We start from the raw sequence: 24,003 nt of genomic DNA, 5'->3' as shown, positions 1-24,003 counted from the left end.
AGGGCCTGGGTGACTGCCTTGTGAAAGGCAAGGGACTTCTTGGGCCACATACTAGTTCTAGGTCTTCCCGAAAGATCAGCATGTACTGGCTTCTGAGAGGCTTTAGCTCCTGTCAGTATCAGTCAACACTTTCTACCAGGTCCCTTCCCGTGCAAGGGAATGTTCCTTTGATGCACCAGTGTTCTTCCTTCAAAGACATTTTTAAATGTGGTGCTTTGATCAGGCAAGTATAACTCTTCTGTCCTGGCTTTCTCTCCCTGGAAATTCCTCACTTCTGTACAGTGAGGTAGCAAATCTCCATGGGGGAATTTCTCCCTCCCCCATGAGTGAGATGTCCAAGAGCAATCTGTTATTAATGAATTTATGTATTAAATTTCAACTTTAAAAAAAAAAAAGGACACATCTGGGGGTGCCTGGGTGGCTCAGTCAGTTAAACCTCTGCCTTTGGCTCAGGTCATGATCTCAGGGTCCTGGGATCAAGTCCCGCATCGGGCTCCCTGCTCAGCGGGGAGCCTGCTTCTCTCTCTCTACCTGCCGCTCCCCCTGCTCGTTCTCTCTCTCTCTCATGAATAAGTAAATAAAATCTTTAAAAAAAAAAAAAAAAGAACATATCTGTGCACTTTTCTACAAGAAAGGGGCAAGTTGTCCCCTGGGCGTGTCAGTTGTCCATAGCTGTTAGTGACTTGGGCAAGTTAAAACCTGATGCCTATGTACAATATCCTTGTCCCACCTGAATGTGAGCCTGCCTGGAGTCCTCCATGTCTTGTTCACTTCCTCCCTTCGTTTCTCCATATGAAGTCCTCATTCGTAAACTTTGCCCCTTTGTCTGCGGTCATCCAGCTCCAGCGGTTCCAGAAACACGCCGTGCTAGATGCCAGCACCACGCTGGCTGAGTTCTCAAGCACCTGCTAATCTGGCTTCAGACAATGACGTGCATCCTCAGGAGGCGGAGATGAGACATCGTCGAATAGTCCTCTTTCTGAAAGAGCTACCCAACTTCTTTCTAGATTATTAGCGATGTCAGGGGCAAAAAACAGCAACAACCTGATTTTCAAGGAACAGTGAAAGCAGTGATTCCGGGTTGCCGATTTTCCTTGTCTACACTCAGATGTGCAGGGGAAATAGAGTTTCTTAATTTTCCACTACTCTTGCTCACTGGAATCCACCTCCTCCAATGTCAACTTACACATTAATAATACTTCCGTCCCTTCTAGTTTGGTCACCTCTCAATTTAAATATTCTTATTCAAAGCTGAACTCTCTCCCATCGGCTGATGTAAACTGTCCCTCTTTTATCACTCCATCTTTTGGGGTAAACAGCATGGGAGATGTCAGTCACTCTTTGACACACGGACACAAGAATATTGCCCCGGGGTTCCTTAATTTACTGTGTTCTATTTCTCTCTCAAACCATCACCCTCATGCTCCGTGGGATGTAGCATTGAGCCACTCTTTGATACCGTCTTTAATTTCAACCATGTACATATTGTTATTTTCAAAATAAATTATAGCACCTCAAGACTCCAAAGAATTTCTGTCACTTCCAAGGTTTTCTGTCACTTCTCAAGACTCACCCTCTAAGGATGCACTTGCTATTTTAAGCTATGTTTCTGACGGCCAATGGTCACTCTCCCAGACCCAAGACTCTCTCTTCCTGCCCTGTGGAACCTTGTATCATCTCAGAGCACAGATTGGCTGATTTCTCTGGCTTTAGGAATCTCATTTGACAAATCCCGCCTCACCTTCCTACCAAATTAATTTTATGTCTTTCAGCAAATAGTTTTGAATTCTTGCTCTCCATAAGGCTCTGTGCGAAGTCTGTGGGAGGTACAAAAAAAAAAAAAAAAAAAATGAATAGACTACAGCCCTTACCTTTAAGAAGCTTAGAGTTTACAGTTAAATCCAAACCATCAAGTGCTTATTTATGGCAGCCAGATACTCCTCCCATTTTTCTTTCTCTCTTTGTCCATTAGAGTGAGCAGAGAGGGAGAAAGGGGTACATTTTCCTCTTTACCCAGAGAGGGGGAAGACTAGTGGCTAAGGATGAGGATCCAGGAATTTCCCCTCATTCATTGGAGTGGATGTGGAAACCGTGTGCTAAGCACGGCCTGCAAGTCTCACCAAGCAGCTCGCCAGCCCCCAGAAAAATCTATAATCAGAAGGACTTGCAAACAGAGAAAGACATGTATCATATGACCTCACTGATACGAGGAATTCTTAATCGCAGGAAACAAACTGAGGGTTGCTGGAGTGGGGGGTGGGGTGGGAGGGAGGGGGTGACTGGGTAATAGACACTGGGGAGGGTATGTGCTCTGGTAAGCGCTGTGAATGGTGCAAGACTGTTGAATCTCAGATCTGTACCTCTGAAACAAATAATGCAATATATGTTAAGAAAAAAAAAGAAGAAGAAGAAGAAGAAGAAGGTAGCGGGAGGGGAAGAATGAAGCGGGGGAAGTCGGAGGGGTAGACGAACCATGAGAGACGATGGACTCTGAAAAACAAACTGAGGGTTCTAGAGGGGAGGGGGGTGGGAGGATGGGTTAGCCTGGTGGTGGGTATTGAGGAGGGCACATTCTGCATGGAGCACTGGGTGTTATGCACAAACAATGAATCATGGAACACTACATCTAAAACGAATGATGTAATGTATGGGGATTAACATAAGAATAAAAAAATTAAAAAAAAAAAGAAGGACTTGGCAGTTTTAAGACATTTCTTTTAAATGTGCTTACAAAATAATTTATTAAGACATCTTTATTTCTAGAAACAAAGTATAAAGGAAAAAAAACAAAACTCACCCAATATAGAAGTTGATCTATGTATATGATTATATATGTATAGTCATATACAATCTTTTAAAATGGTAGATGGCTATTTCAATGCCTCTGAGGTATACTTTGATTACTGCAAACTTTTCAAGTTGAGCACAAAAAGCAGAAGTATGGGTCAATCCAGCACAGCTCTGAATTCTAAATCACTGCATTAGACACCGTGAAAAACACATGATTGCTATAAACAGGCTAAGAATTGAATATTTATTTCCGTCTGCTTTACCAGCCAGAATTGTATGGCTTGTCACAGCCTATTTTTTTCTCTTTATTATATTAGCAAGGAACACTCCGAGCTTTATTGAGGAAATTAAATTAAATTTAAAAGGCAGTATTCAGCTTTAACTGACTTGTACATACAAGTAATTCGGGAACTATATATACTCCAAGGAGCCTACCTTGGGTGGAAAGACAGACCCTTGGATTCATTTTACCCTAAACCAATGTGTCCAGGAATGTCTACCTACATTAAAGCCTCAGGATTGAACTGGCTTGTATTGTTGAATTAGCACAAATGTCTTTGCCTATCATTGTATTCTTTATTCAAGGACTAGACTATAGGCCAGCTGGAAAATTACTCAGGGACTTTGATACATCTTCTGTCAGTGCCACATTTTGTTGATTTGGTTATTCTTCAGATCTTCATCACTGAAAGGTCGGGGAGATGAGGATCCAACAGCAAGTTTCCTGCTTTAACCAGTTTAGCTAAGATCCCAAATAATTCATTTTCATCTTTACCTTGCCATCTCTAGCCTGCCCACCAGCAGAGGTAGTAGTAAGTTACCTCTAAACAGCATATAAATGCATTTCATCTAAGCATCTCAGTATATTAAACATTATTTTTGAAAAGTTCCAATATACGCAGAAGTAGACAGAACATCATAGAAGAACCCCCACGTACCTGTACCCAGTTTCAGAATTTTCAGCTCATGGCCTATCTTGTTTCTTCCCCCAGCCCCCACCCCCATAGAATTTGAAGCATATATTCTGGGTATCACATTATTTTCCTCAAACATTAAGAATCCCTAAAAACTAGGGGCGCCTGGGTGGCTCGTCGGTTAAGCGTCTGCCTTCGGCTCAGGTCATGATTCCGGGGTCCTGTATCGAGTCCCGCATCGGGCTCCCTGCTCGGAGAGAAGCCTGCTTCTCCCTCTCCCACTCCCCCTGCTTGTGTTCCCTCTCTCACTGTGTCTCTCTCTGTCAAATAAATAAATAAAATCTTTTTTTAAAAAGTCTTAAAAAAAAAAAAAGAATCCCTAAAAACTAAAAACTCCTTTTTTTATTTTTATATACATTATTTTATTATTTTTTATTATGTTCAGTTAGCCACTGTATAGTACATCATTAGTTTTTGATGCAGTGTTCAGTGACTCATTGGTTGTGTATAACACCCAGTGCTCATCACAACACATGCCCTCCCTAGTACCCATCATCCAGTTACCCCATCCCCGCATCCCCCTCCCCTCTGAAACCCTCAGTTTGTTTTCCGGGGTCCATAGTCTATCATGGTTCATCTCCCTCTCTGATTTCTCCCCCTTCACTTTTCCCTCCCTTCCCCTGTGGTCCTCTGTGCTATTGCTTATGTTCCACATATGAGGGAAACCATATGACAATTGTGTTTCTCTGCTTGACTTACTTCACTTAGCATAATCCCCTCCAGTTGCATCCATGTAAAGACTCCTTTAAAAAAAAAAAAAAGCAACTATAATTGCATTATACCTTTACAAAATTAATTAATTCTTACTGGTCAGTGTTCAAATGTCATAATTGTTTCAGAAATAATTTGGTTAGTTTGGATTAGGATTTAAATAAGGTCTGTGTGTTAAGCACAACCCCCTTCCCCCCACTCGGTCACTTATTTGTTCTTTGTGAGGATATTTGTTGAAGAAATTGGTTTGTTTATCCCATAGTCCAGATTTTGCTGATGACATCCCCACAGTTTCTTTCAACGTGTGCATCTCTCCCATTTTCCCTGTAGATTAGTTGTTGGATCTACAGGTTTGGTCAAATCTAGGTTTGACTTTATTTTTAGAGTTGTTTCCTGCCATCAGGAGGCACATAATGTCAGAGTGCCTTTCTTCTGTGATGTTAGCAGCTGTTGATGACCACTGACTAGACCTGTTCATTCCTTAGGGGTTGTAAAATAGTGCTATTCTGGCTCTGTCATATGGTAGACAGAATGCTCAAAGGGTTCTAAACAAGAGAGTGCCTAGCACATAGTGTTCAAGAAAGTATTTATTGAATGGACTAATTTCCATAAGAACCCCTGTGACGTGGAAAGTAATTAGAAACCTTGCTTGCCTAAGAGCTGATTAATAAAGCATCCCTTTTCCTCCTAGAATCCTGATCCTTCTCCATTTTGTGTAAGGTATCACGTCCACATTACTTGAGTTGTGTTGTCTTTGCCACTCCTAGTATATTTTGGTGCTGGGTGCCAATTTTTAAATGTGGCTGTTTTTCAGAAGGTCTTTTAGACTCATCCAGTGATTATCCTTTCTCAGTCTCATACCAGCTTAACTTCACATCCCTTACAGATTGGAAATGTAGAGAGACAGAGGGCAAGAAAGCTAAGCAGGCCCTGAGCTGTGTGTCAGAACAGAGCATCCATCTTAGAGCCAAGGTCAAGTGCTCCTGGTTTAATAGTCCTTGAAGGTGACTCCTTCAAGTGATATTTTTAAGGGACTCTAACCTTAACCTAGTTTATGGCAAAATAAGCTTGCCTCATATCTGCCATTTAGGTGTATGCCTACTAATCAGTAAATATAAAATCTCTGTAAATAACAGCTTGATTTTTGCCCTGGACACGGTTTTTAAAATACCTCTGGTGTGGGTAGGTTTGAAAACACTATTAGCTTTGTTCTTCTGACAGTATAGGGCACGTAATCACAGTAAATACATTCAGCACTGAAGATTTTTCACAAGCATTATGATCTTGAAATGCAGTATCGAGTTCTTGTATTTGAGATAGAAGCCGTAGGGCTCTATGTTCTTTGCTGCTGAATATTTTGGTTTTCATTTGCTTGCTCACAAGGACAGCAATATAAAAAATACATATTTCTGCTATGATCAGAGTGCGCAGCAGGGAACACAAAGCAAAACAAGTCTTTGGTGAGCAGAACAGTCTGGTGTGTATGATAGGAAAAATACAGAAACAACCCAAGTTTTATTCCATAGAGGGATGCTGTAAATGTGCTTCAGTTTTCAGAGGGGAGATGTGTTCTCAACATTTTGTGGAGATTATGAGTCTAGTTTTCATGAAGGTAAGAGATGAGATAGGCTTTGAAAAACCAGGAAGATTTGAAAGCATGAGCAACACCTCTGGGGCACATTAATGGGTAACTAAGTGATTCTAGCCTGACCAGCCTGGAAGAGGTCTCTAGACAGATGTTAAGTAGCAGGCAGATGTTGGCTGGGACCACAGTAACAAGGACCTTCAGTATCACCTGAGCAATGGTGAGAGGCTGAAGGCTTTGAGCTAGGGGAATGACATGAACTGGTCAAGCCAGGGGGTCGGAGATAGATGGGAAGGTGGGAGAAAGAGAAGTTGAAATCAAAGTATTAGCAGGAAGGAATGTTCCAATTATAGAAGCTGCAGGATTGAGCAGCTTAATGAAGAAGGAAAAGGAGTCAGGGAGTCTGAAATCCACATCAGACTGATTTCAGATAAAAGAGAGAAGTGAGGGAAAGGAACCTGCTTTGGGAGAAAATAAGAGTTTAGGGTTACAGCAAGACAGTTACATAGAAGTTTAGGAATGTCCAGAAGCCCACTGGAAATACACAGGCCTGGAGCTTAGGAGTGAGTTTGACCTAAAGAAAAGACTTTGGGAATTGTCTGTAGAGAGATGATAGCTAGAATCTACCTGTTAAGAGATGCTCAAATTTTTTCCACGTCTCCCTTGAACTCCCCTGCTGCCATCCACATTCAAGTATCATCTTTTTTTTTTTTTAATTTTTTATTTCAGAGTAGTTGACACATAATGTTAAATTAGTTTCAGGTGTACGACCGAATGATTAGACAAGTTTAAACATCATGCCATACTCACGATTTCCCTGATGATAAGTGATGTTGAGCATTTTTTCATGTGTCTGTTGGCCATTTGTATGCCTTCTTTGAAAAAATGGTCTATTCAGGTCCTCTGGCCATTTTTTAGTTAGAATTTTGTTTTTTGGTGTTGAGTTGTGTAAGTTCATATATTTTGGATAGTAACTCCTTACTGGATATGTCATTTGCAGACATCTTCTCCCATTCAGTAGGTTGCCTTTTTGTTTTGTTGATGGTTTCCCTCACTTTGCAAAAGCTTTTTGTTTTGATGTAGTCCCAGTTGAATCTTGCTTTTGTTTCCTTTGCCTTAGGAGACATACCTAGAAAAGTGTTACTATGGCTAATGTCAGAGAGATTACTACCTATGCTGTCTTTAGGATTTTTATGGTTTCCACTCTCACCTTTAGGTCTTTAATCCATATTGAATTTATTTTTGCAGATGGTATGAGAAAGTGGTCCAGCTTCATTCTTTTGCATGTAGCTCTCCAGTTTTCCTAGCACCATTTATTGAAGAGACTGTCTTTTCCCCCATTTGAAAATTCTTGCTTCTTTTGTCATAGATGCATTAACCATATAGGTGTGGGTTTATTTCTGGGCTCTCTGTTGCATTCCACTGATATGTTTTTGTGCCAGTCCCATCCTGTTTTGATTACCATACCTTTGTAGTAGATCTTGAAATCTGGAATTATGATACCTCCAGCTTTGTTCTTCTTTTTCAAGATAGCTTTGGCTATTCCAGTCACAAACCAGAACAAATAACACTAAAATTTGTATGGAACCTCAAGTACCGTCTCTTATCTGGACTACTGAAATACTCCTCAGTCAAAAATAGGTACCCCTTGTGTGAGATGTCTCCACAGCACCCTGACTTTCTCTTTCCAGGCCTTATTCCAATCTGTAATTGAGGCTTGTGTAATTTTGAGGATGGTCTGTTTGTCTGTTTTACTTCCATGGTGCCTGGGACAGACTAGAGGCTCAGTTTTTTCCTCCAACAAAAAGAGTGAATGAATGTCAGTGCTGAAAAGTAGAGAGGGTAAAACGTTAAGAGAGAACGAAGATGTTCATCAAAGGAAAGGGAGGCCAAAGACATATAGGAAGGCAGGGAACAAGGGCTGAGGGCAAGCGGGGCTTCCAGGGGGCATGGTCAGCAGGGATGAGCCAACAGGGGGCGGAAGAACAGCAACAATAGTAGCTCACGTTGATTGGGCTCTCTCTGTATCCCAGTTACTGTCCTAAGACTTGACGTGGATTAACTCGTTCTGCACAATAACCCTGGAAGCTCAGGGTTCCCATTTTCTCTGTTTTCCAGGTGAGGCAACAAGGCTCAGAACAGCTCTGTACTTTGCCCAGGGACCCCTGGGGAAGCCATGAGTCAAACCAGACCAGCTGGACCCAGAGCCTAGAGCCTCAACCACCGCACCGCTGCTCCCCCTTCTAGCAGGTGGACAGAGAGCAGCGTGCAGTGAGTGTGGGCACAGAGGAGAAAAGGGGCAGGCACTCTTGATGACCTCTAGCCATGGAGAGGGGACAGCAGTGCCTGTCATTCTGAATTAGGATATTTTTCACATTGGGTCACCAGGTCTGTAGAAACGCTGTGAATAAGAGCCTTCCCAACATAGCACCGACGATAATAACCTGAAGAAGATGCTTTCTTCAGGAACAGAGAGTTTTGATCACGTCCTCAGGATATTATACCGACTGCTCCGACATTGACCTTTTTTTTTTTTTTTACACTATCTTCCAGTATTATTATTGTCTTAAAATAGTCCTTGAGAGAGAAGGGGAAGAAATCTGGCTGTGACAAGAAATACCGTTTTGCGTAGCAAACACACAGCTATAGAATGTACCAGCAACCGCCAGGTTAGGCAGACGTTCTAGAAAAAAAAAAAGTTTTCGCGCCTGAGTGACAGACTTGACTGATGGGTGTCTGTCATGTTGCAGAATGTTGCACACTCTCAAGGCTCACACATGCTAAGATTTTGGCAGATGTATTTGATTCCTTTAATTAAGGAACCGGGAGGATATGAATAACTATTTTGTTCCTAATTGATGCAGATCTGCAGTGCACGTGACTAAAATCTGTTCCCAGAATTTTTCGTTATGGAAGTTTTTGAATTTGACTTAAATTATATGCCTATATATTTCTCTTTTTCTTCCTTAACTTTTTTTTTGTTTGTTTGTTTTGGTGGATGGTGACTTTACCTAACCCAAATCAAACTATCAAACTATCATGGTCAACTTCCCACACAGTGGGAATAGAATTTATCTTTTTTAAGCTTTTCACTCTGAAAGTAGGGGCCTGGCCTCCTAAAGACAATTCAGTATCCTTCAGGGACTCTGCCGATCCAGTTTGAGAGTACAGAGAAAATGATTCTCTTTTAAAAAATTTAGGTGTAGCTTTTTCATAGTGACTTCTCTCTTGAGGCTTGCTTTTGTTTTTTTGTTTTGTTTTGTTTTGTTTTGTTTTTTTAAATAAGCCAGGACAAATACTTGGCCACTTAAAGCACCAGGAGTGAAAATTGGACCCCAGCCTGACTTTGTATCGCTTATAAAATGCACCTGTTCCCTTTGGCCTGTCCTTAGGCAGAAGAGGCTGTAAATACAAACAGATGGTTCAGGTTGAATCTTGCATTGAAAATATAAGGAAAAATATTTCATAAAGAAAGCTTTTTAACAAGCAGAACTCACTTGCAGATGCTTTGCAGAGGAGAAAGAAAGAAGTGTGATGTTCTCAGGAGGACCTTTCTGTTTGCCCACACCTCGCTGTAAACCACCCTGGATGCCTGGTAGGAACCCTCACAATGTTGTCACAGGGTCTGATTAGAATTTGCTTTGGAAGCCAGTGTACTGCTTTGTGGGGACATTTACCAGTGGGTAGTCTGGGCTGTGCCGGGCATGAGGCTGTGATTTTTGCTCATTGAAAATGGGACTGTTCGCCCAGGCGGATGGTGAGGCCGTCATTTTATAGCCCATTGACCAGAACTGTGGTGCAGCCAGCTGACCGTTTCCTGTTGAACACTCAACCCAGAACTTTTATTTTTTTATTTTTTTATTTTTTTTTAAAGATTTTATTTATTTATTCATGAGAGACAGAGAGAGAGAGAGAGGCAGAGGGAGAAGCAGGCTCCCAAGGAGCAGAGAGCCCGATGCGGGACTCGATCCCAGGACCCTGGGATCATGACCTGAGCCGAAGGCAGACGCTCAACCATCTGAGCCACCCAGGCGCCCCTCAACCCAGAACTTTTAAAGAGGCCCAAAAGGGAGCTGGTAAGCTGGCCCAAAGTGCAGTCATATTTTTGTGGGCTTTTTGTGCATTTTTGTTGTCAGAAGTGTAACTTCAAGGGTGTTTACATCAAGACGACTTCTGTAGCCTGTCACCCGAGTGTGAGCCATGAGTCACCGTGACTTATAATTAGGATGAAGGTAGCTAGCAATTAATTGAGCATTTTCCCTGTACCGAGAATTTTTCCAGGCACTTTATCTGCATTTCCATGTTGAATTTTTACAACTCTGCAGTATGTAAGATTATTGTCGGCATTCTACAGAGGAGGAAACACGCATAGGGAGGTGATGTAACCCGCCTAGGTCACAGAGTCCATGCTCTTTATGCTTTATGTCCCTACCGCAGATCTCTCTAAGGGACACACGAGCTCTGATACATGTAAGTCGGAAAGCTGGCATCTGCAGGTGGTGATCCCACTGCAGGATTATGACGCCATCTGCGAGGGAGCTATTCCCAAGCCTTTCAGTATGGTTGACAGGTACAAAGACCAAGGTCCTTCTACTCTTGAGAAGAAAGCATTCAGTGTCTATTAGTGTTTCTCTTTAAGAGGTTGGGTCCTTGGCAACCATGATGCAAAGCTGGCTTGGTTTCTTACATGGCTCCATGCTGTTTTATGGAGGGGTGAGAAAGGTGCTGATAAACCTCCCTGGAGAACCAGCCAATGGGTGTGATGCCAAATCATTGGGTCAGTGGTGGGGAACTTTTCCTGACATCCTTCTCTCTTCCTTCAGTCTTGGCTCCACTTCTTCTTAGGTTAGGGAAGCTTGGTCCACATGGCTATCAGGCCACTCTCTTGGGTTAGAAAATGCCATGGCCTAAACCTCCTAAATGATAAGACTCTACTCTCAGCTCTTGCCTACCTCCTTTCTCAAAGTACTTAATTGAGTAAACTGAGAGATGAATAATTGATACTCACGTGCAGCTCCCTTTCATTTTTCCTCATTGATGGCAAAGATGCATGAGACCCAGGGATGACCATATTTCTGGAAGGCCACCTATGTCGTAGTTCACAAAACCTCCTTTCAGAGGGTATCCATCAAGTGACAGCCACAGTTATGTGAATCCTCAGGTCCAATGCCTGTTTGCTGCCTCTGTATCATAAATGTCTGGTCAGAAAGCAGTTGGGCTCCCCTCAAGCTAATAATACACCATGTATTAACTAAATTGAATTTAAATTAAAAAAATTTTTTTAAATAAATAAGCAGTTGGGGTGAGGAATAATGAGAAAAGCCTATGGAATTCTGGGTATTCAGTCTCTGGGTAAAGAATTATCCATGGACTCTGCTCCTAAAAGACATTTCCTAACTGGGGCATGGTGACAGATTATCATGTTGATTCAGAGACAACTGTTCTGCCATGCAGGCTTGTCTTAATTTCTGGGCTGTTTTGATTTCCTGAGCAGCTTTGTGTGAGAAATGCCAGGCATTATAAAACCTGTTGGGGAGGAGAATCATATACAACCCACTAGGAGAAGAACCTTGTCATAGAGGAGAACGCCCCATCTTCATACCCTCCTGAATACTCTTCCTCCATGGAAGAAGCCCCACGTACACTGGGAAGCCATGTTGAATGCCTCTTCCCTTGACCTTATCTCCCGCCATTTTCCTGTCAGAGCATCTCTCCCTCCTTTGTCTGGCTGCATCCAGCTACTCTTTTTTTTTTTTTTTAAGATTTTATTTTTTATTTATTTGGCAGAGAGAGACACAGCCAGAGAGGGAACACAAGCAGGGGGAGTGGGAGAGGGAGAAGCAGGCTTCCCACTGAGCAGGGAGCCCGATCCCAGGACACTGGGATCATGACCTGAGCCGAAGGCAGACGTTTAACGACTGAGCCACCCAGGCACCCCGCATCCAGCTACTCTTAATTCTTCTCTTCCCCACTGTTGGCTGAGTGGATAACTAAGCATGAAGTCCTGTTGTTTGTTGAGATCCTAATTTTTAAAAACACTTCTGCTGGGAACCGAATGGCAACTGTGAAAGACCAGCTTTCCAAAGGAGACCACAGAACTCCAGCGAGGTTAAGATTTGGAGAACGGAATCCAGACAAAAACACATTCCGGCTGAGTCCTCCTGCTGAGGAGGATACGTGCATATAGAGACCATTAGTTGGGGGTGTCTGTGCTCTAATGTTTAAGAGTATGGCCACTGGAGTTGACTGCCCAGGGTTCACATCCCGACAGTGCCACTTATAAACAGTGTGATATTGAACAAATTACTTTATCTCCCTCTGTCTCAATTTGTTCATCTGTAAAATAGAAACAATAATAGTACCTAGCTCAAAGAGTTGTGAGGTTTGGATCTGAGTGACCTACTTAGAACCTGGCATGGGGGAAGTGTTCAATAAATGTTATGAGTGAAGCGTTCACGGAGGGTTAGGAAAAGCTGTGCTTGCTTTAGATTTGCATTAAAAAAACACCATCTTGGAGCCATTGTGATAATCCTTATTGAATATGACCTAATAATAACCTCAAGTGTTTTTATTTTGATTTTTCCTGTATCAGCCATCCCCTGGAAGGGACGCAGGAGCTGTGCATCTGCGTATCTAGAGCTCTGATTCTCTGCAGATGAGACTTAGGAGCTACTTCAGTTGACCGGCCTCCTGGTTCTTTTTCTTACTCAGGTGCTGGAAAGCTTCAAAATCATGGACTATAGCCTTTTGCTGGGAATCCACATCCTGGACCATTCCCTCAAAGAGAAAGAAGAGGAGAACTCACAAAATGTGCCTGATGCTAAGAGGTCTGGGATGCAGAAGGTCCTCTACTCCACAGCGATGGAGTCCATCCAGGGTCCGGGGAAATCTGGAGATGGCATCATCACAGAGAACCTGGACACGTAAGTGTGCCCACCCACCTGCCCCCCCTCCTGGTTGTGGCAGCCCACAGCGATGGGTAATTAAATGCAATCACGTTCCCTTCTCGGTGGTTCTTTGAGAACAGATTCCTACCTGGTGCTAACATGGATTGAGCAGCCTTCATTTCTGTTCATCTCTGGGTAACTAGATGTATGGCAATTCTTCGAGTTATTACCATTCTTTCTCCCATGTGGTTTCTTTTTTCAAAGGGCTCCATTTCTGAACAATGGCTGAAAATGTTTTTACGCCTTTTGGCTCCATATTCAAAACGTCTACCACAATAGGGAGAATATACTTTGAATTTCAATAAACTCGTATTTAAGCAAACACATGATAGGAATTACATTCATAATTCAGACCTTCTCATCTGCATAAGAGGATTCTCTTATTCTAGATCCTCTACCCTGGCAGATGTGGTCTCTTGCCTCAGCCAGATGTGCTCATAACTGCAGGATTCGTTTGCACATATTAAGTACATATTGACTAACAGGAACAATTGCAACCAAAGAGAATTACTGAAATGGCTGACTGTCATGTGCGTTTACCAGCTGTACAGGAGACTGAACGGAAGGCATCATTTTGGCCACTAGTGATCTCCTTCTAGGAGTCTCCCAACAATGACTAAATCACAGGCGTATTTCACTTTTATACAGGAAATCCATACATATCAAACTTTTAAAAAAATCCTTGCTTAAGACTGTTGAATCTCAGATCTGTACCTCTGAAACAAATAATGCAATATATGTTAAAAAAAAGAAGAAGAAGAAGGTAGCGGGAGGGGAAGAATGAAGCGGGGGAAATCGGAGGGGTAGACGAACCATGAGAGACGATGGACTCTGAAAAACAAACTGAGGGTTCTAGAGGGGAGGGGGGTGGGAGGATGGGTTAGCCTGGTGGTGAGTATTGAGGAGGGCACATTCTGCATGGAGCGCTGGGTGTTATGCACAAACAATGAATCATGGAACACTACATCTAAAATGAATGATGTAATGTATGGGGATTAACATAAGAATAAAAAAATTAATTAATTAATTAAAAAAAAGAAGAGAGGGGGAAGCTAAAAAAATAATAATAAAAAAAATCCTTGCTTATAAGTGTATCTAAATGCCCAATAATCAATTAAAGTATTCTATATCAATCAGTATAGTGAACTACTACACAGCCATTAAAAAACACATTAGCATTGAATACAAGCAAATGTATATCGTTTAGCAAATGAAAAACTCAGGTTATAAAACATGATAATCATTGCTCTGGTGGACTAATGGATACATATACACCCACATTGACACTGGAAAGGTGTGCCAAATGCTAATAGGCGTCCTCTGCATCCTAGGAATGGGTTCTTTTAAATATTTTACATCTCACAGCAAATATGTAAAAGTGTTGCATTTTTAAAAGGCAGGATTTCAAAATACTTTAAAAATTCGTGCTCATGGTTTTAAAAATAGGAATAATTTTTTGTTTGGATTCTTCCCATCAGGCTGTCCTGAGTTGACAGCTATAGTTTCATTCTCCTGTGTGGGAAGGTCAGCATTCAGGATTCCTAGGAAGACTTTACCCGAGGAAAAAAAAAAAAAGAGGGCAAGCGAGTCCAGAATTCTTAAAGTTGTCCATTTTTGTTTACAGTCTATTTATTAGAAGTGATTTTTAACTTCCCATTATAATATGTTGTAAAATATTTTCTCTCTCAACAGAATGGGAGGCATTCCAGCTAAAAGCCATAAGGGAGAAAAACTACTTTTATTTATGGGCATTATTGACATTCTGCAATCATATAGGTAAGAAATTTGGGGAAGTAGCCTTTCATTATCTCAAAATAAATCAACAAAAGGTACTGAAAATCCACCAAATGGGGATGATTTTACATTCTCCTTTTTATTTTTCTGTCTGTTTACGTTTAGGTTAATGAAGAAGCTAGAACATTCCTGGAAAGCTCTTGTCTATGATGGGGTATGTGTTTATCATGTTCCTTGTTAGACTATATATTTTTCTGATTTCTCAGACTTCAGGGTGTGTCTAAGAAGTCGTGTCAACAGAGAAAATGATGTCTTATTTCTGTGTGAAATCTAAAGGACCCACTTACGAAAGGAGAGGATGCTGAGCAAAAGGGGGAGACTCTTTGCATAGGCACTGGGAAGATCAGGAGGACAGTTGAAATGAGGTTCCCACAAGACCGAGCCGTGGAGTGGTCTGAACCTGACTTTGGTGGCCCTGGATTTGAACCCTGCATTCACCACTTTACTAACCCTGTGATCTAGACGCATTGCTTGTGATTTGGCCCCTCTTGGCCTGGTTTCCCGTCTGTACCAGAGACATGGTAATAGCACCTAGTACCTGCCTCATAGGGCTGATATAGGGATTAAATAAAGTAATGCCCTTGAGTGTTCCAACACAATAAAGACATAAGAAGTGAAAACTTACAAGTTGTTACTGATGTATACATGACTAAGACCGACTGGCATGAGGATGTCTGTTGAACTCAGAATTACATAACAGAAGAAAACAATCAATTGTCAAGCAACAGCCCCCCTCCCCCCTCCCTCCCCCAGCCCCCCACCCCCGCTCTCTCTCAACACACATAGACACATGCACATTTCTCTCTGGATGTTAGATTTGAACTTTTTGCAGCTGACAGAACATTTACTAGCCTCAGCCTCCCTCAGTTAATAACCCGAAGTGACACTTCCAAAGAATATATCAAAGATTTGCTCGCACATTTTTTTAAAGATGTTAGCAGATGCTTTTCTTTGAAAGAAGATAAATTATAGATGTTACTATTTTCCTTTATTGGAAAGAATACCCACTTCCTCAGTTCTGTGGAAGACTGGTAATAACCTTTCAGCATGAAAGATCTGCATTTTGTCCACAGGCTAAGGAATGGGCTTCATCAGAATGCACTTGTAAACAACAGGGTCACAGGTTTCTTTCTAAGAATTAAATGTAGGCTTATTATTCAGATCAAAGATTCCTTCTATTTAAAGGCCAAGATGGTGGGTTCATTTTTTTTTCCTTCCTGACAAAAGTGGAGACTGCATAATGCCTTCACCGTAGAAGGGAGACAATAGACACATTTCCCCTCTGTTTTCTGAGACAAGGTTAATTCCCTGTTACCAGACTAAGATTTCTGATGTGAATGACCTACTTATCAACTGGTCAGATGCTGCTAAGAGGCCCCTACCTTTGTCTAGTTAAAACACATCTTCCATTTTTGTTTTTTGTTTTTTTTTTAAGAGCATCTCTGTACTGATCATATATTTGTGGAACTGTAAGCAGTAAATAAGATTCATTTTTGTTTGTTTGCAAATGTACCTCATAATTAATGTTTCTTCATACCAAAGAGAAACACAGTCCAACTTCTCTTGGAAGGCAAGGTCTGAGTCTTAATCATCTTACACCTTAAGATATTTCTAAGTTACTGTGCTTGTTGTAAGTGTCCATTTCATACAGGAGCCACATGTCAAACCAGCCGGAAATTCCCACATCTACAGCATCCCTGATGGTCTAGAGGACCAGTATGCCTTGGTCAAAGAGGCTGTCTCTATATTGTGTCCTTCATAACATGTTGATTACGGAATTACCTTATGCCTCCCGTAACACCATATTTTACAGATGGAAAAAAAGAAAATGGAGGCACCAAGACCCTGCCTTCTTCCTGTATCACACAGCTTATTAAAGTTAGAACTAGTATCAGAACCAGGGCTCCAGACCTCTGGTCCAATGTGGGTTTTTAATTCCAAACCCAGAGCAGATGCTTTATACCATCTAAACTTAAATTTTCAGAGCTTTTTTTATTAGAATCCACAAACTTAGAATGAAAACAGAACATTTACTATTTCTAGAAATGTATATCTTGGATGGTAAATACGTGGTTACTGAATAAACATGGAGAATTAGCTTCTTCATCCGTCTCCTTTCCTGGATTGTAATAAAATGCCCCTTCAGTCCTGAAGACTCCTGCCAAGCACGAGAGAATTGAGTTAACAATTCAATTCAGTTCAATTCTATCTAATCAGTAGATAATTCAGCATAACAGAGGTCATCAGTCAGCCTTGTCCCCAAGGAATCTTCCCAGTGTCCGTGCACCTGATTACTACAAGACAAAACCACACTATTTTTTTTAACCTAGATGTCACTCTTATATTAGAGTTGTTTTGCTTGTTTATGTCCCCAATTTTTGTCCCCGACCGAAAGCGAAATCCTTCATTTTAGATGACACTTGAAACACTGGTTGCCTGTGTGTAAAAAAAGAATTTAAAAGCCCCACACGGCACACAGTGGAATGAGAATTAGCTATTTAGCTTTATAAAGCAGCATCCTTTGGCTGGCTCTCTCATGCCCCTCTTCGTACTCTCTTTCATCATGAATATCTAGAATCTTTGCCATATTGTCTTATGCCTGCTTCCCCAGCCTCACTCCTGGGCACCATGGGTCACAGGGCTGCCAACATCCACGCCTTCTGGTTCAGGACATTGGCTAACAGAGAACCAATTGCATAGATCTTTCTTCTAGCTTGAAATGATCTGAGAGGTAAACCTGTGACACCTGATTTGTATTTTCAGGATACTGTTTCAGTTCATCGACCAAGCTTTTATGCTGACAGATTTCTAAAGTTTATGAATTCCAGAGTTTTCAAGAAAATTCAAGGTAAGATTCTTAGGATTTTACTCACTGACTTCACTGTGTGTATCTTTGCAAGATTTTTATTAAAAGGGTTTGGACTATCTCCGAAAGCTGTGATGAGTTAGTAATTATGGTTAAGTATTCCATTAGGTATTTACTGATGCCGTAATCATTAGAGTCCTATTTTGTGGTGGAAAAAATTAGAAACTGCCTAAATGTCCAACCTTATATTACATTGGTTAAATATATTATGGGACAATCTAATGGAATAATATGTATAATAAAAATCATATTAAAGGGGTGCCTGGGTGGCTTAGTCAGTTAAGCAGCTGTCTTCAGCTCAGGTCATGATCCCGGGGTCCTGGGATCGAGCCCCACGTCCGGCTCCCTGCTTAGTGGTGGAGAGCCTGCTTCTCCCTCTCCCTCTGCCTGCCACTGACTATTTGTGCTCTCTCTCTATCTCTCTGTCAAATAAATAAATAAATTCTTTTTAAAAAAATCATATTAAAGGTCCATTTAGGGGGCGCCTGGGTGGCTCAGTTGGTTGAGCGTCCGACTTTTGATTTCGGCTCAGGTCACGATCTCAGGATCAAGATTGAGTCCCATGACAGGCTCCGTGCTCAGCGCAGAGTCTGCTTGGGATTCTCTCCCTCTCCCTTTCCCTCCCCCTCTGCTTCTCCCCTCACTCATGTGCACACACACATGCATGTTCTCTCTCAGATAAATAAAATCTTTTTTTTTAAAGATTTTACCTATTCATTTGTCAGAGAGAGAAAGCAGCAGACAGAGGGAGAAGCAGACTCCCTGCTGAGCAAGGAGCCCGATGTGGGACTTGATCCCAGGACCCCAAGATCATGACCTGAGCTGAAGGCAGCCACTTAACTGACTGAGCAACCCAGGCATCCCTTAAATAAATATATAAAATCTTTTTTAAAAAGGTCCATTTAGTTCTTATAGACACAGATTTATTCATATATGTGTGTGTGTGTATGTATATATATATGTGTATATATATAGTTATAGTTATTGGTTTTGTTTTGTTTTGTTTTTTAAATGTTTTATTTATTTATTCATGAGAGTCAGAGAGGCAGAGGCAGAGAGAGAAGCAGGCTCCCCGCCTAGCAGGGAGCCCGATGCGGGACTCGATCCCAGGACCCTGGGATCATGACCTGAGCTGAAGGCAGACGCTTAACCATCTGAGCCACCCAGGCGCCCTAGTTATTGGTTTGCATACCTAAATGCACAACAAATTCTAATGGGATATATAAAAATGTGATACATCACATTAACAAGTAAAAGGATAAAAACCATATGATCAAAGTACAACATTCATTCATGATAAAAAAAAAAACTTTCCACAAAGCAGGTTTAGAGGGAACATACCTCAACACAATAAAGTCCATACATGAAAAACCCACAGCTAACATCATACCCAGTGGTGAAAGATTGAGGGCTTTTCCTCTAAGATCAGGAACAAGACAAGGATGTCCACTCTCAATGTAGTACTGGAAGTTGTGGCCACAACAATAAGACAGGAAAAAGAAATAAAAAGCATCCAAATTGGCAAAGAAGAAGTCAAATTTTCACTATTTGTAGATGACATTATACTATATATGTAGAAAACCCCAAAGATGCCACCAAAAAACTACTAGAACTGATGGATGAATTCATTAATGTCACAGGATACAAAATTAATATACAGAAATCCATTGCATCTCAATACAATAATAATGAAGTAGCAGAAAGAGATACTAAGAAAACCATCCCATTTACACCTATACCAAATAAAATAAAATACCTAGGCATAAACTTAACCAAGGAGGTGAAAGGCCTATACTCTGAAAACTATAAAACATTGATGAAAGAAATTGAAGATGACACAATTAAATAGTAAGGTATTCCATGCGCATGGATTAGAACCAATGTTGTTAAAATGTTCATACTACCCAAAACAGTCTACAGATTTAATGCCATCCTTTTCAAGATGCCAAAACATTTTTCACAGAGCTAGAACAGATAATCCTAAAACTTGTATGGAACCACAGAGACCCCTGAATAGCCAAAGCAGTCCTGAAAAAAAAGAACAAAGCTGGAAGGTATCACAATCTAAGATTTCAAGATATACTTCAAAGCTGTAGTATTCAAAACAGGACAGAAATAAACACATAGATCAATAGTATAGGACTAAGACCACAAGTAAACCCAAACCCACATGGTCAGTTAATCTACGACAAAGAGGACAAGAATATACAGTGAGGGAAAGACAGTCTTCAACGAATGGTGTTGGGAGACTGGATAGCAACACACAAAAGAATGAAACTGGATCACTTTCTTACACTATACACCAAAATAAACTCAAGATGGATTAAAAACTTAAATGTGAGACCTGACCTGAAATCATAAAACTCCTAGAAGAAAACATAGGCAGTAATCTCTTGGATATCACCCTATGCAAAATGTTTTTGGATGTTTCTCTGCAGGCAAGAGAAACAAAAGCAAAAATAAATTCGTGGGACTACACCAAAATAAAAAGCTTTTGCACAGCAAAAGAAACCTACTAAATGGAAGGAGATACTTGGCAAATGATATATCCGATAAGGGGTTAATATCTAAAATATATGAAGAACTAATACAACTCAACACACACACACACACACACAAATCTGATTTAAAAATGGGCAGAGGACCTGAATAGACAATTTTTTCCCAAAGAAGGCATACAGATGGCCAGCAGACACATGAAAAGATGCTCAGTATCACCAATCATCAGGGAAATGGAAATCAAACCACAATGAGATATCCCCTCATACCAGTCAGAATGGCTAAAATTAGAAACACAAGAAACAACAAGTGTTGGCAGGGATGTGGAGAAAAAGGAACCCTCGTGCACTGTTGATGGGAATGCAAAATGGTGCAGCCACTGTGGAAAACAGTTGCTTAAAAAACTGAAAATAGAAATACTGTATGATCCAGTAATTCCACTACTGGGTATTTCCCCAAAGAAAGTGAAAACACTAATTCAGAAAGGTACATGTACCTCTGTGTTTATTGCAGCATGATTCACAACAGCCAAGACATAGAAGCAGCCAAGTGTCCATCCATAGATGAACGGATAAAAAAGATGCAGTGTATATATACGGTGGAATATTATTCGGCCATAAAAACATGGCATCTTGCCATCTGCAAAAACATGAACAGACCTGGAGGGCATTATGCCAAGTGAAATAAGACAAAGACAAACACCATATAATTTCACTTATATGTGGAATCTAAAAAAACAAATGAACAAACCGACTCTTAAGTATAGAGAACAAACTGCCACTTGTCAGAGAGGATGTAGGTGGGGAAATGGATGAGATCAATAATGGGGATTAAGAGGTACAAACTTTGATATATAAAATAAGTCATGGAGATGAAAAGTGAAGCATAGGGAGTTTAGTCAATAATATGTAGTGACAGATGGTGATTACACTTCTCGCGGTGAGCGCTGAGTAATGTATAGAATGTCTAATCGATATGTTGTATCCTGAAACTAAAATAATTGCATGTCAATTAAACTTCAATAATAAGTTTTTAATTTAAATTTTAAAAACTAAATACAAATTTTAAATTTTAAAAGCTAAATATATATATAACTATGTATAACTAAGATGCCTTATCAACTGTGATTATATTCAAGTTCTTAAGCTTAAAGGCATACTTTCCTTGTAGGTGAAAATTTCCCCTCCTCACTTCCACCCTTAAGAAAACAGTACCTAGTCTTCACGTTTCTTCTTTCAAATTACTTTATGTGTGTGTGTGTTGTTGGTTTTTTTTAATTTTTTTTATTATGTTATGTTAATCACCATACATTACATCATTAGTTTTTGATGTAGTGTTCCATGATTCATTGTTTGCATATAACACCCAGTGCTCCATGCAGTACGTGCCCTCTTTAATACCCATCACCAGGCTAACTCATCCCTCACCCCCCTCCCCTCTAGAACCCTCAGTTTGTGTTCCAGAGTCCATAGTCTCTCATGGTTCGTCTCCCCCTCTGATTTCCCCCCTTCATTTTTCCCTTCCTACTATCTTCTCTTTTTTTTTTTTTAACATATAATATATTATTTGTTTCAGAGGTACAGGTCTGTGATTCAACAGTCTTACACAATTCACAGCACTCACCATAGCACATACCCTCCCCAGTGTCCATCACCCAGGCACCCCATCCCTCCCACCCCCCACCACTCCAGCGACCCTCAGTTTGTTTCCTGAGATTAAGAATTCCTAAAATTACTTTTTCAAGTCTTATTACATCCTTTCATTCCACCCCAGAACTGAGTCATACAGGCAGTGTAATAATATCTGCAAAATCGTATAATTTTTTCTAGAAATATTAGTCATCATAATGTTGAAACCTCACTGAAATTCCCTACCCAGATCATGTGTCTCAAGCACTAAAACTTAGCTTCCTGAAAGGAATATAATAGTACATTAATTTGTTAAAAATCAACTGCTGTAATATATGTAAAGAAAAAAAAAAAGAAGGTAGCAGGAGGGGAAGAATGAAGGGGGGGAAATCGGAGGGGTAGACGAACCATGAGAGACGATGGACTCTGAAAAACAAACTGAGGATTCTAGAGGGGTGGGGGGGTGGGAGGATGGGTTAGCCTAGTGATGGGTATTGAGGAGGGCACATTCTGCATGGAGCACTGGGTGTTATGTACAAACAATGAATCATGGAACACTACATCTAAAACTAATGATGTAATGTATGGGGATTAACATAAGAATAAAAAAATTTTTTAAAAATCAACTGCTGTAAGATTTTTAGAACAAGAATGCATTCATTCAACTAACTTTGAGCACCTGTAATGTACCTAGCACTATACCAACCATTAATTAACATAGGAAGGGTTTTTTTAGTGAATTAGTTCCTCCCTCAATAATTTTTGGGTCAGGGATTGGAACATGTAACAGATTTATAATCTAGTGAAGCAATTGTGTTTTGTTTTGTTTGTTTGTTTTTCAAAGATTTTATTTATTTATTTGGCAGAGAGAGACACAGCGAGAGAGGGAACACAAGCAGGGGGAGAAGCAGGCTTCCTGTGGAGCAGGGAGCCTGATGCGGGGCTCGATCCCAGGACCCTGGGATCATGACCTGGGCTGAAGACAGATGCTTAACGACTGAGCCACCCAGGCGCCCCCAGTGAAGCAATTGTTAATAGAGCTTTTGCATACACTACTATAGGTACACAGAGAGAAATAAGACCAATTCTTCCACAAGAGAGCTTCAGAGAGAGAATATTTAAAGTAATTCCTTAAATATAAGTTAGCATTCATTAGGAAGAGAGGCAAGAAGGACCTCTGAGGTTAAGGAATAGCATGTGCAAAGGCCCAGGGGTAGGACTGGACATGGTAGGTTCTAGGAATGGCAGCTAGGTGAGTTGAAAAGCAGTAAAGTGTAGAGGCAGATAAATGGCAGGATATAGGGCTGGAAATGGACACAGGATACCTCTCGCCAGCCAAAAACAAATCCAGGAGTTTCTGCAGCACAAAACAAAGTGACGCGCAACCCAAACCATCTTTTGAGGTTATCCAGTCAAAAGAAATCCCTGAAGCCTTCAGTTTTTACAAGATTCAATTCTTATCCCATGAGTGAGTCTTAAATCATTCCTTTAAGGAAGATTCACCATTTAGGTGCTATGTGGTCCCTGCAGGGGTTTGGTTTTGGGTCCTCGCCGCTCCTTGTATGTGATGCGGATAATGAACAAAGAGTTGGGACTCCTGGGTGGCTCAGTTGGTTGGGCATCTGCCTTTGGCTCGGGTCATGATCCCAGGGTCCTGGGATCAAGCCCCACATCAGGCTCCTTGCTCAGCGGAGAGCTTGCTTCTCCCTCTGCCTGCCCCTCCCCCTGCTTGTGCATGCGCTCTCTCTCTCTCTGACAAATAAATAAATAAGATCTTATTAAAAGAAAACAAAGAGCTGTTTCTTTTCATAGCTCTTGGCCTTTTCTCCTCGGTGAACTACACATACACACAGTTCTCTGAGTGTTTCCTCTAGTTCACGTTTCCTTGCTGCTGACAACTTTCTTCTGACCTCAGCTGTTTCTCAGTTTAGAGAATCTGCATTGACCTAAGATCTGTGTAGTACTCAAATGTTTCGGTCTCAGGGCAACTTTATACTCTTTCCAATGATTGAGGACCTCCAAAGGCTTTCACACACATGGGCTATATCTGGCAATATTTACCATATTGAATTTAAAATTGAGGAAAATGTCAAATATTCACTAATTCTCACAAAGTAATAATTCCTAAAAAAAATTGCATGTTAAAAAAAGCCATTTTCAACAAAAAGGTAAAAATCATTTTCACATAAAAAATAATTACGAAAATAAT

At 40.9% G+C, this 24,003-nt stretch overlaps 1 protein-coding gene across 7 annotated transcripts in view; it reads left to right on the top strand.

Moving 5' to 3' along the window:
* The window catches only part of PIP5K1B (phosphatidylinositol-4-phosphate 5-kinase type 1 beta), a 305,430-nt gene that overhangs the window by 205,651 nt on the left and 75,776 nt on the right, over positions 1–24,003 (top strand). For all 7 annotated transcript variants that reach the window (XM_035029097.1, XM_035029096.1, XM_035029094.1 and 4 more), the window contains 4 exons: positions 12,772–12,983; positions 14,700–14,783; positions 14,907–14,955; positions 17,565–17,649. In XM_035029097.1, coding sequence (XP_034884988.1) covers positions 12,772–12,983; positions 14,700–14,783; positions 14,907–14,955; positions 17,565–17,649 — 430 coding nt within the window. The remainder of the gene's footprint in view (positions 1–12,771; positions 12,984–14,699; positions 14,784–14,906; positions 14,956–17,564; positions 17,650–24,003) is intronic.

This window comes from Mirounga leonina, unplaced genomic scaffold (genome assembly GCF_011800145.1).
Source record: "Mirounga leonina isolate KUSES-001 unplaced genomic scaffold, KU_Mleo_1.0 Mir_224, whole genome shotgun sequence".
NCBI lineage: Eukaryota > Metazoa > Chordata > Mammalia > Carnivora > Phocidae > Mirounga > Mirounga leonina.
This window is presented reverse-complemented; position numbering and strand designations above follow the sequence as displayed.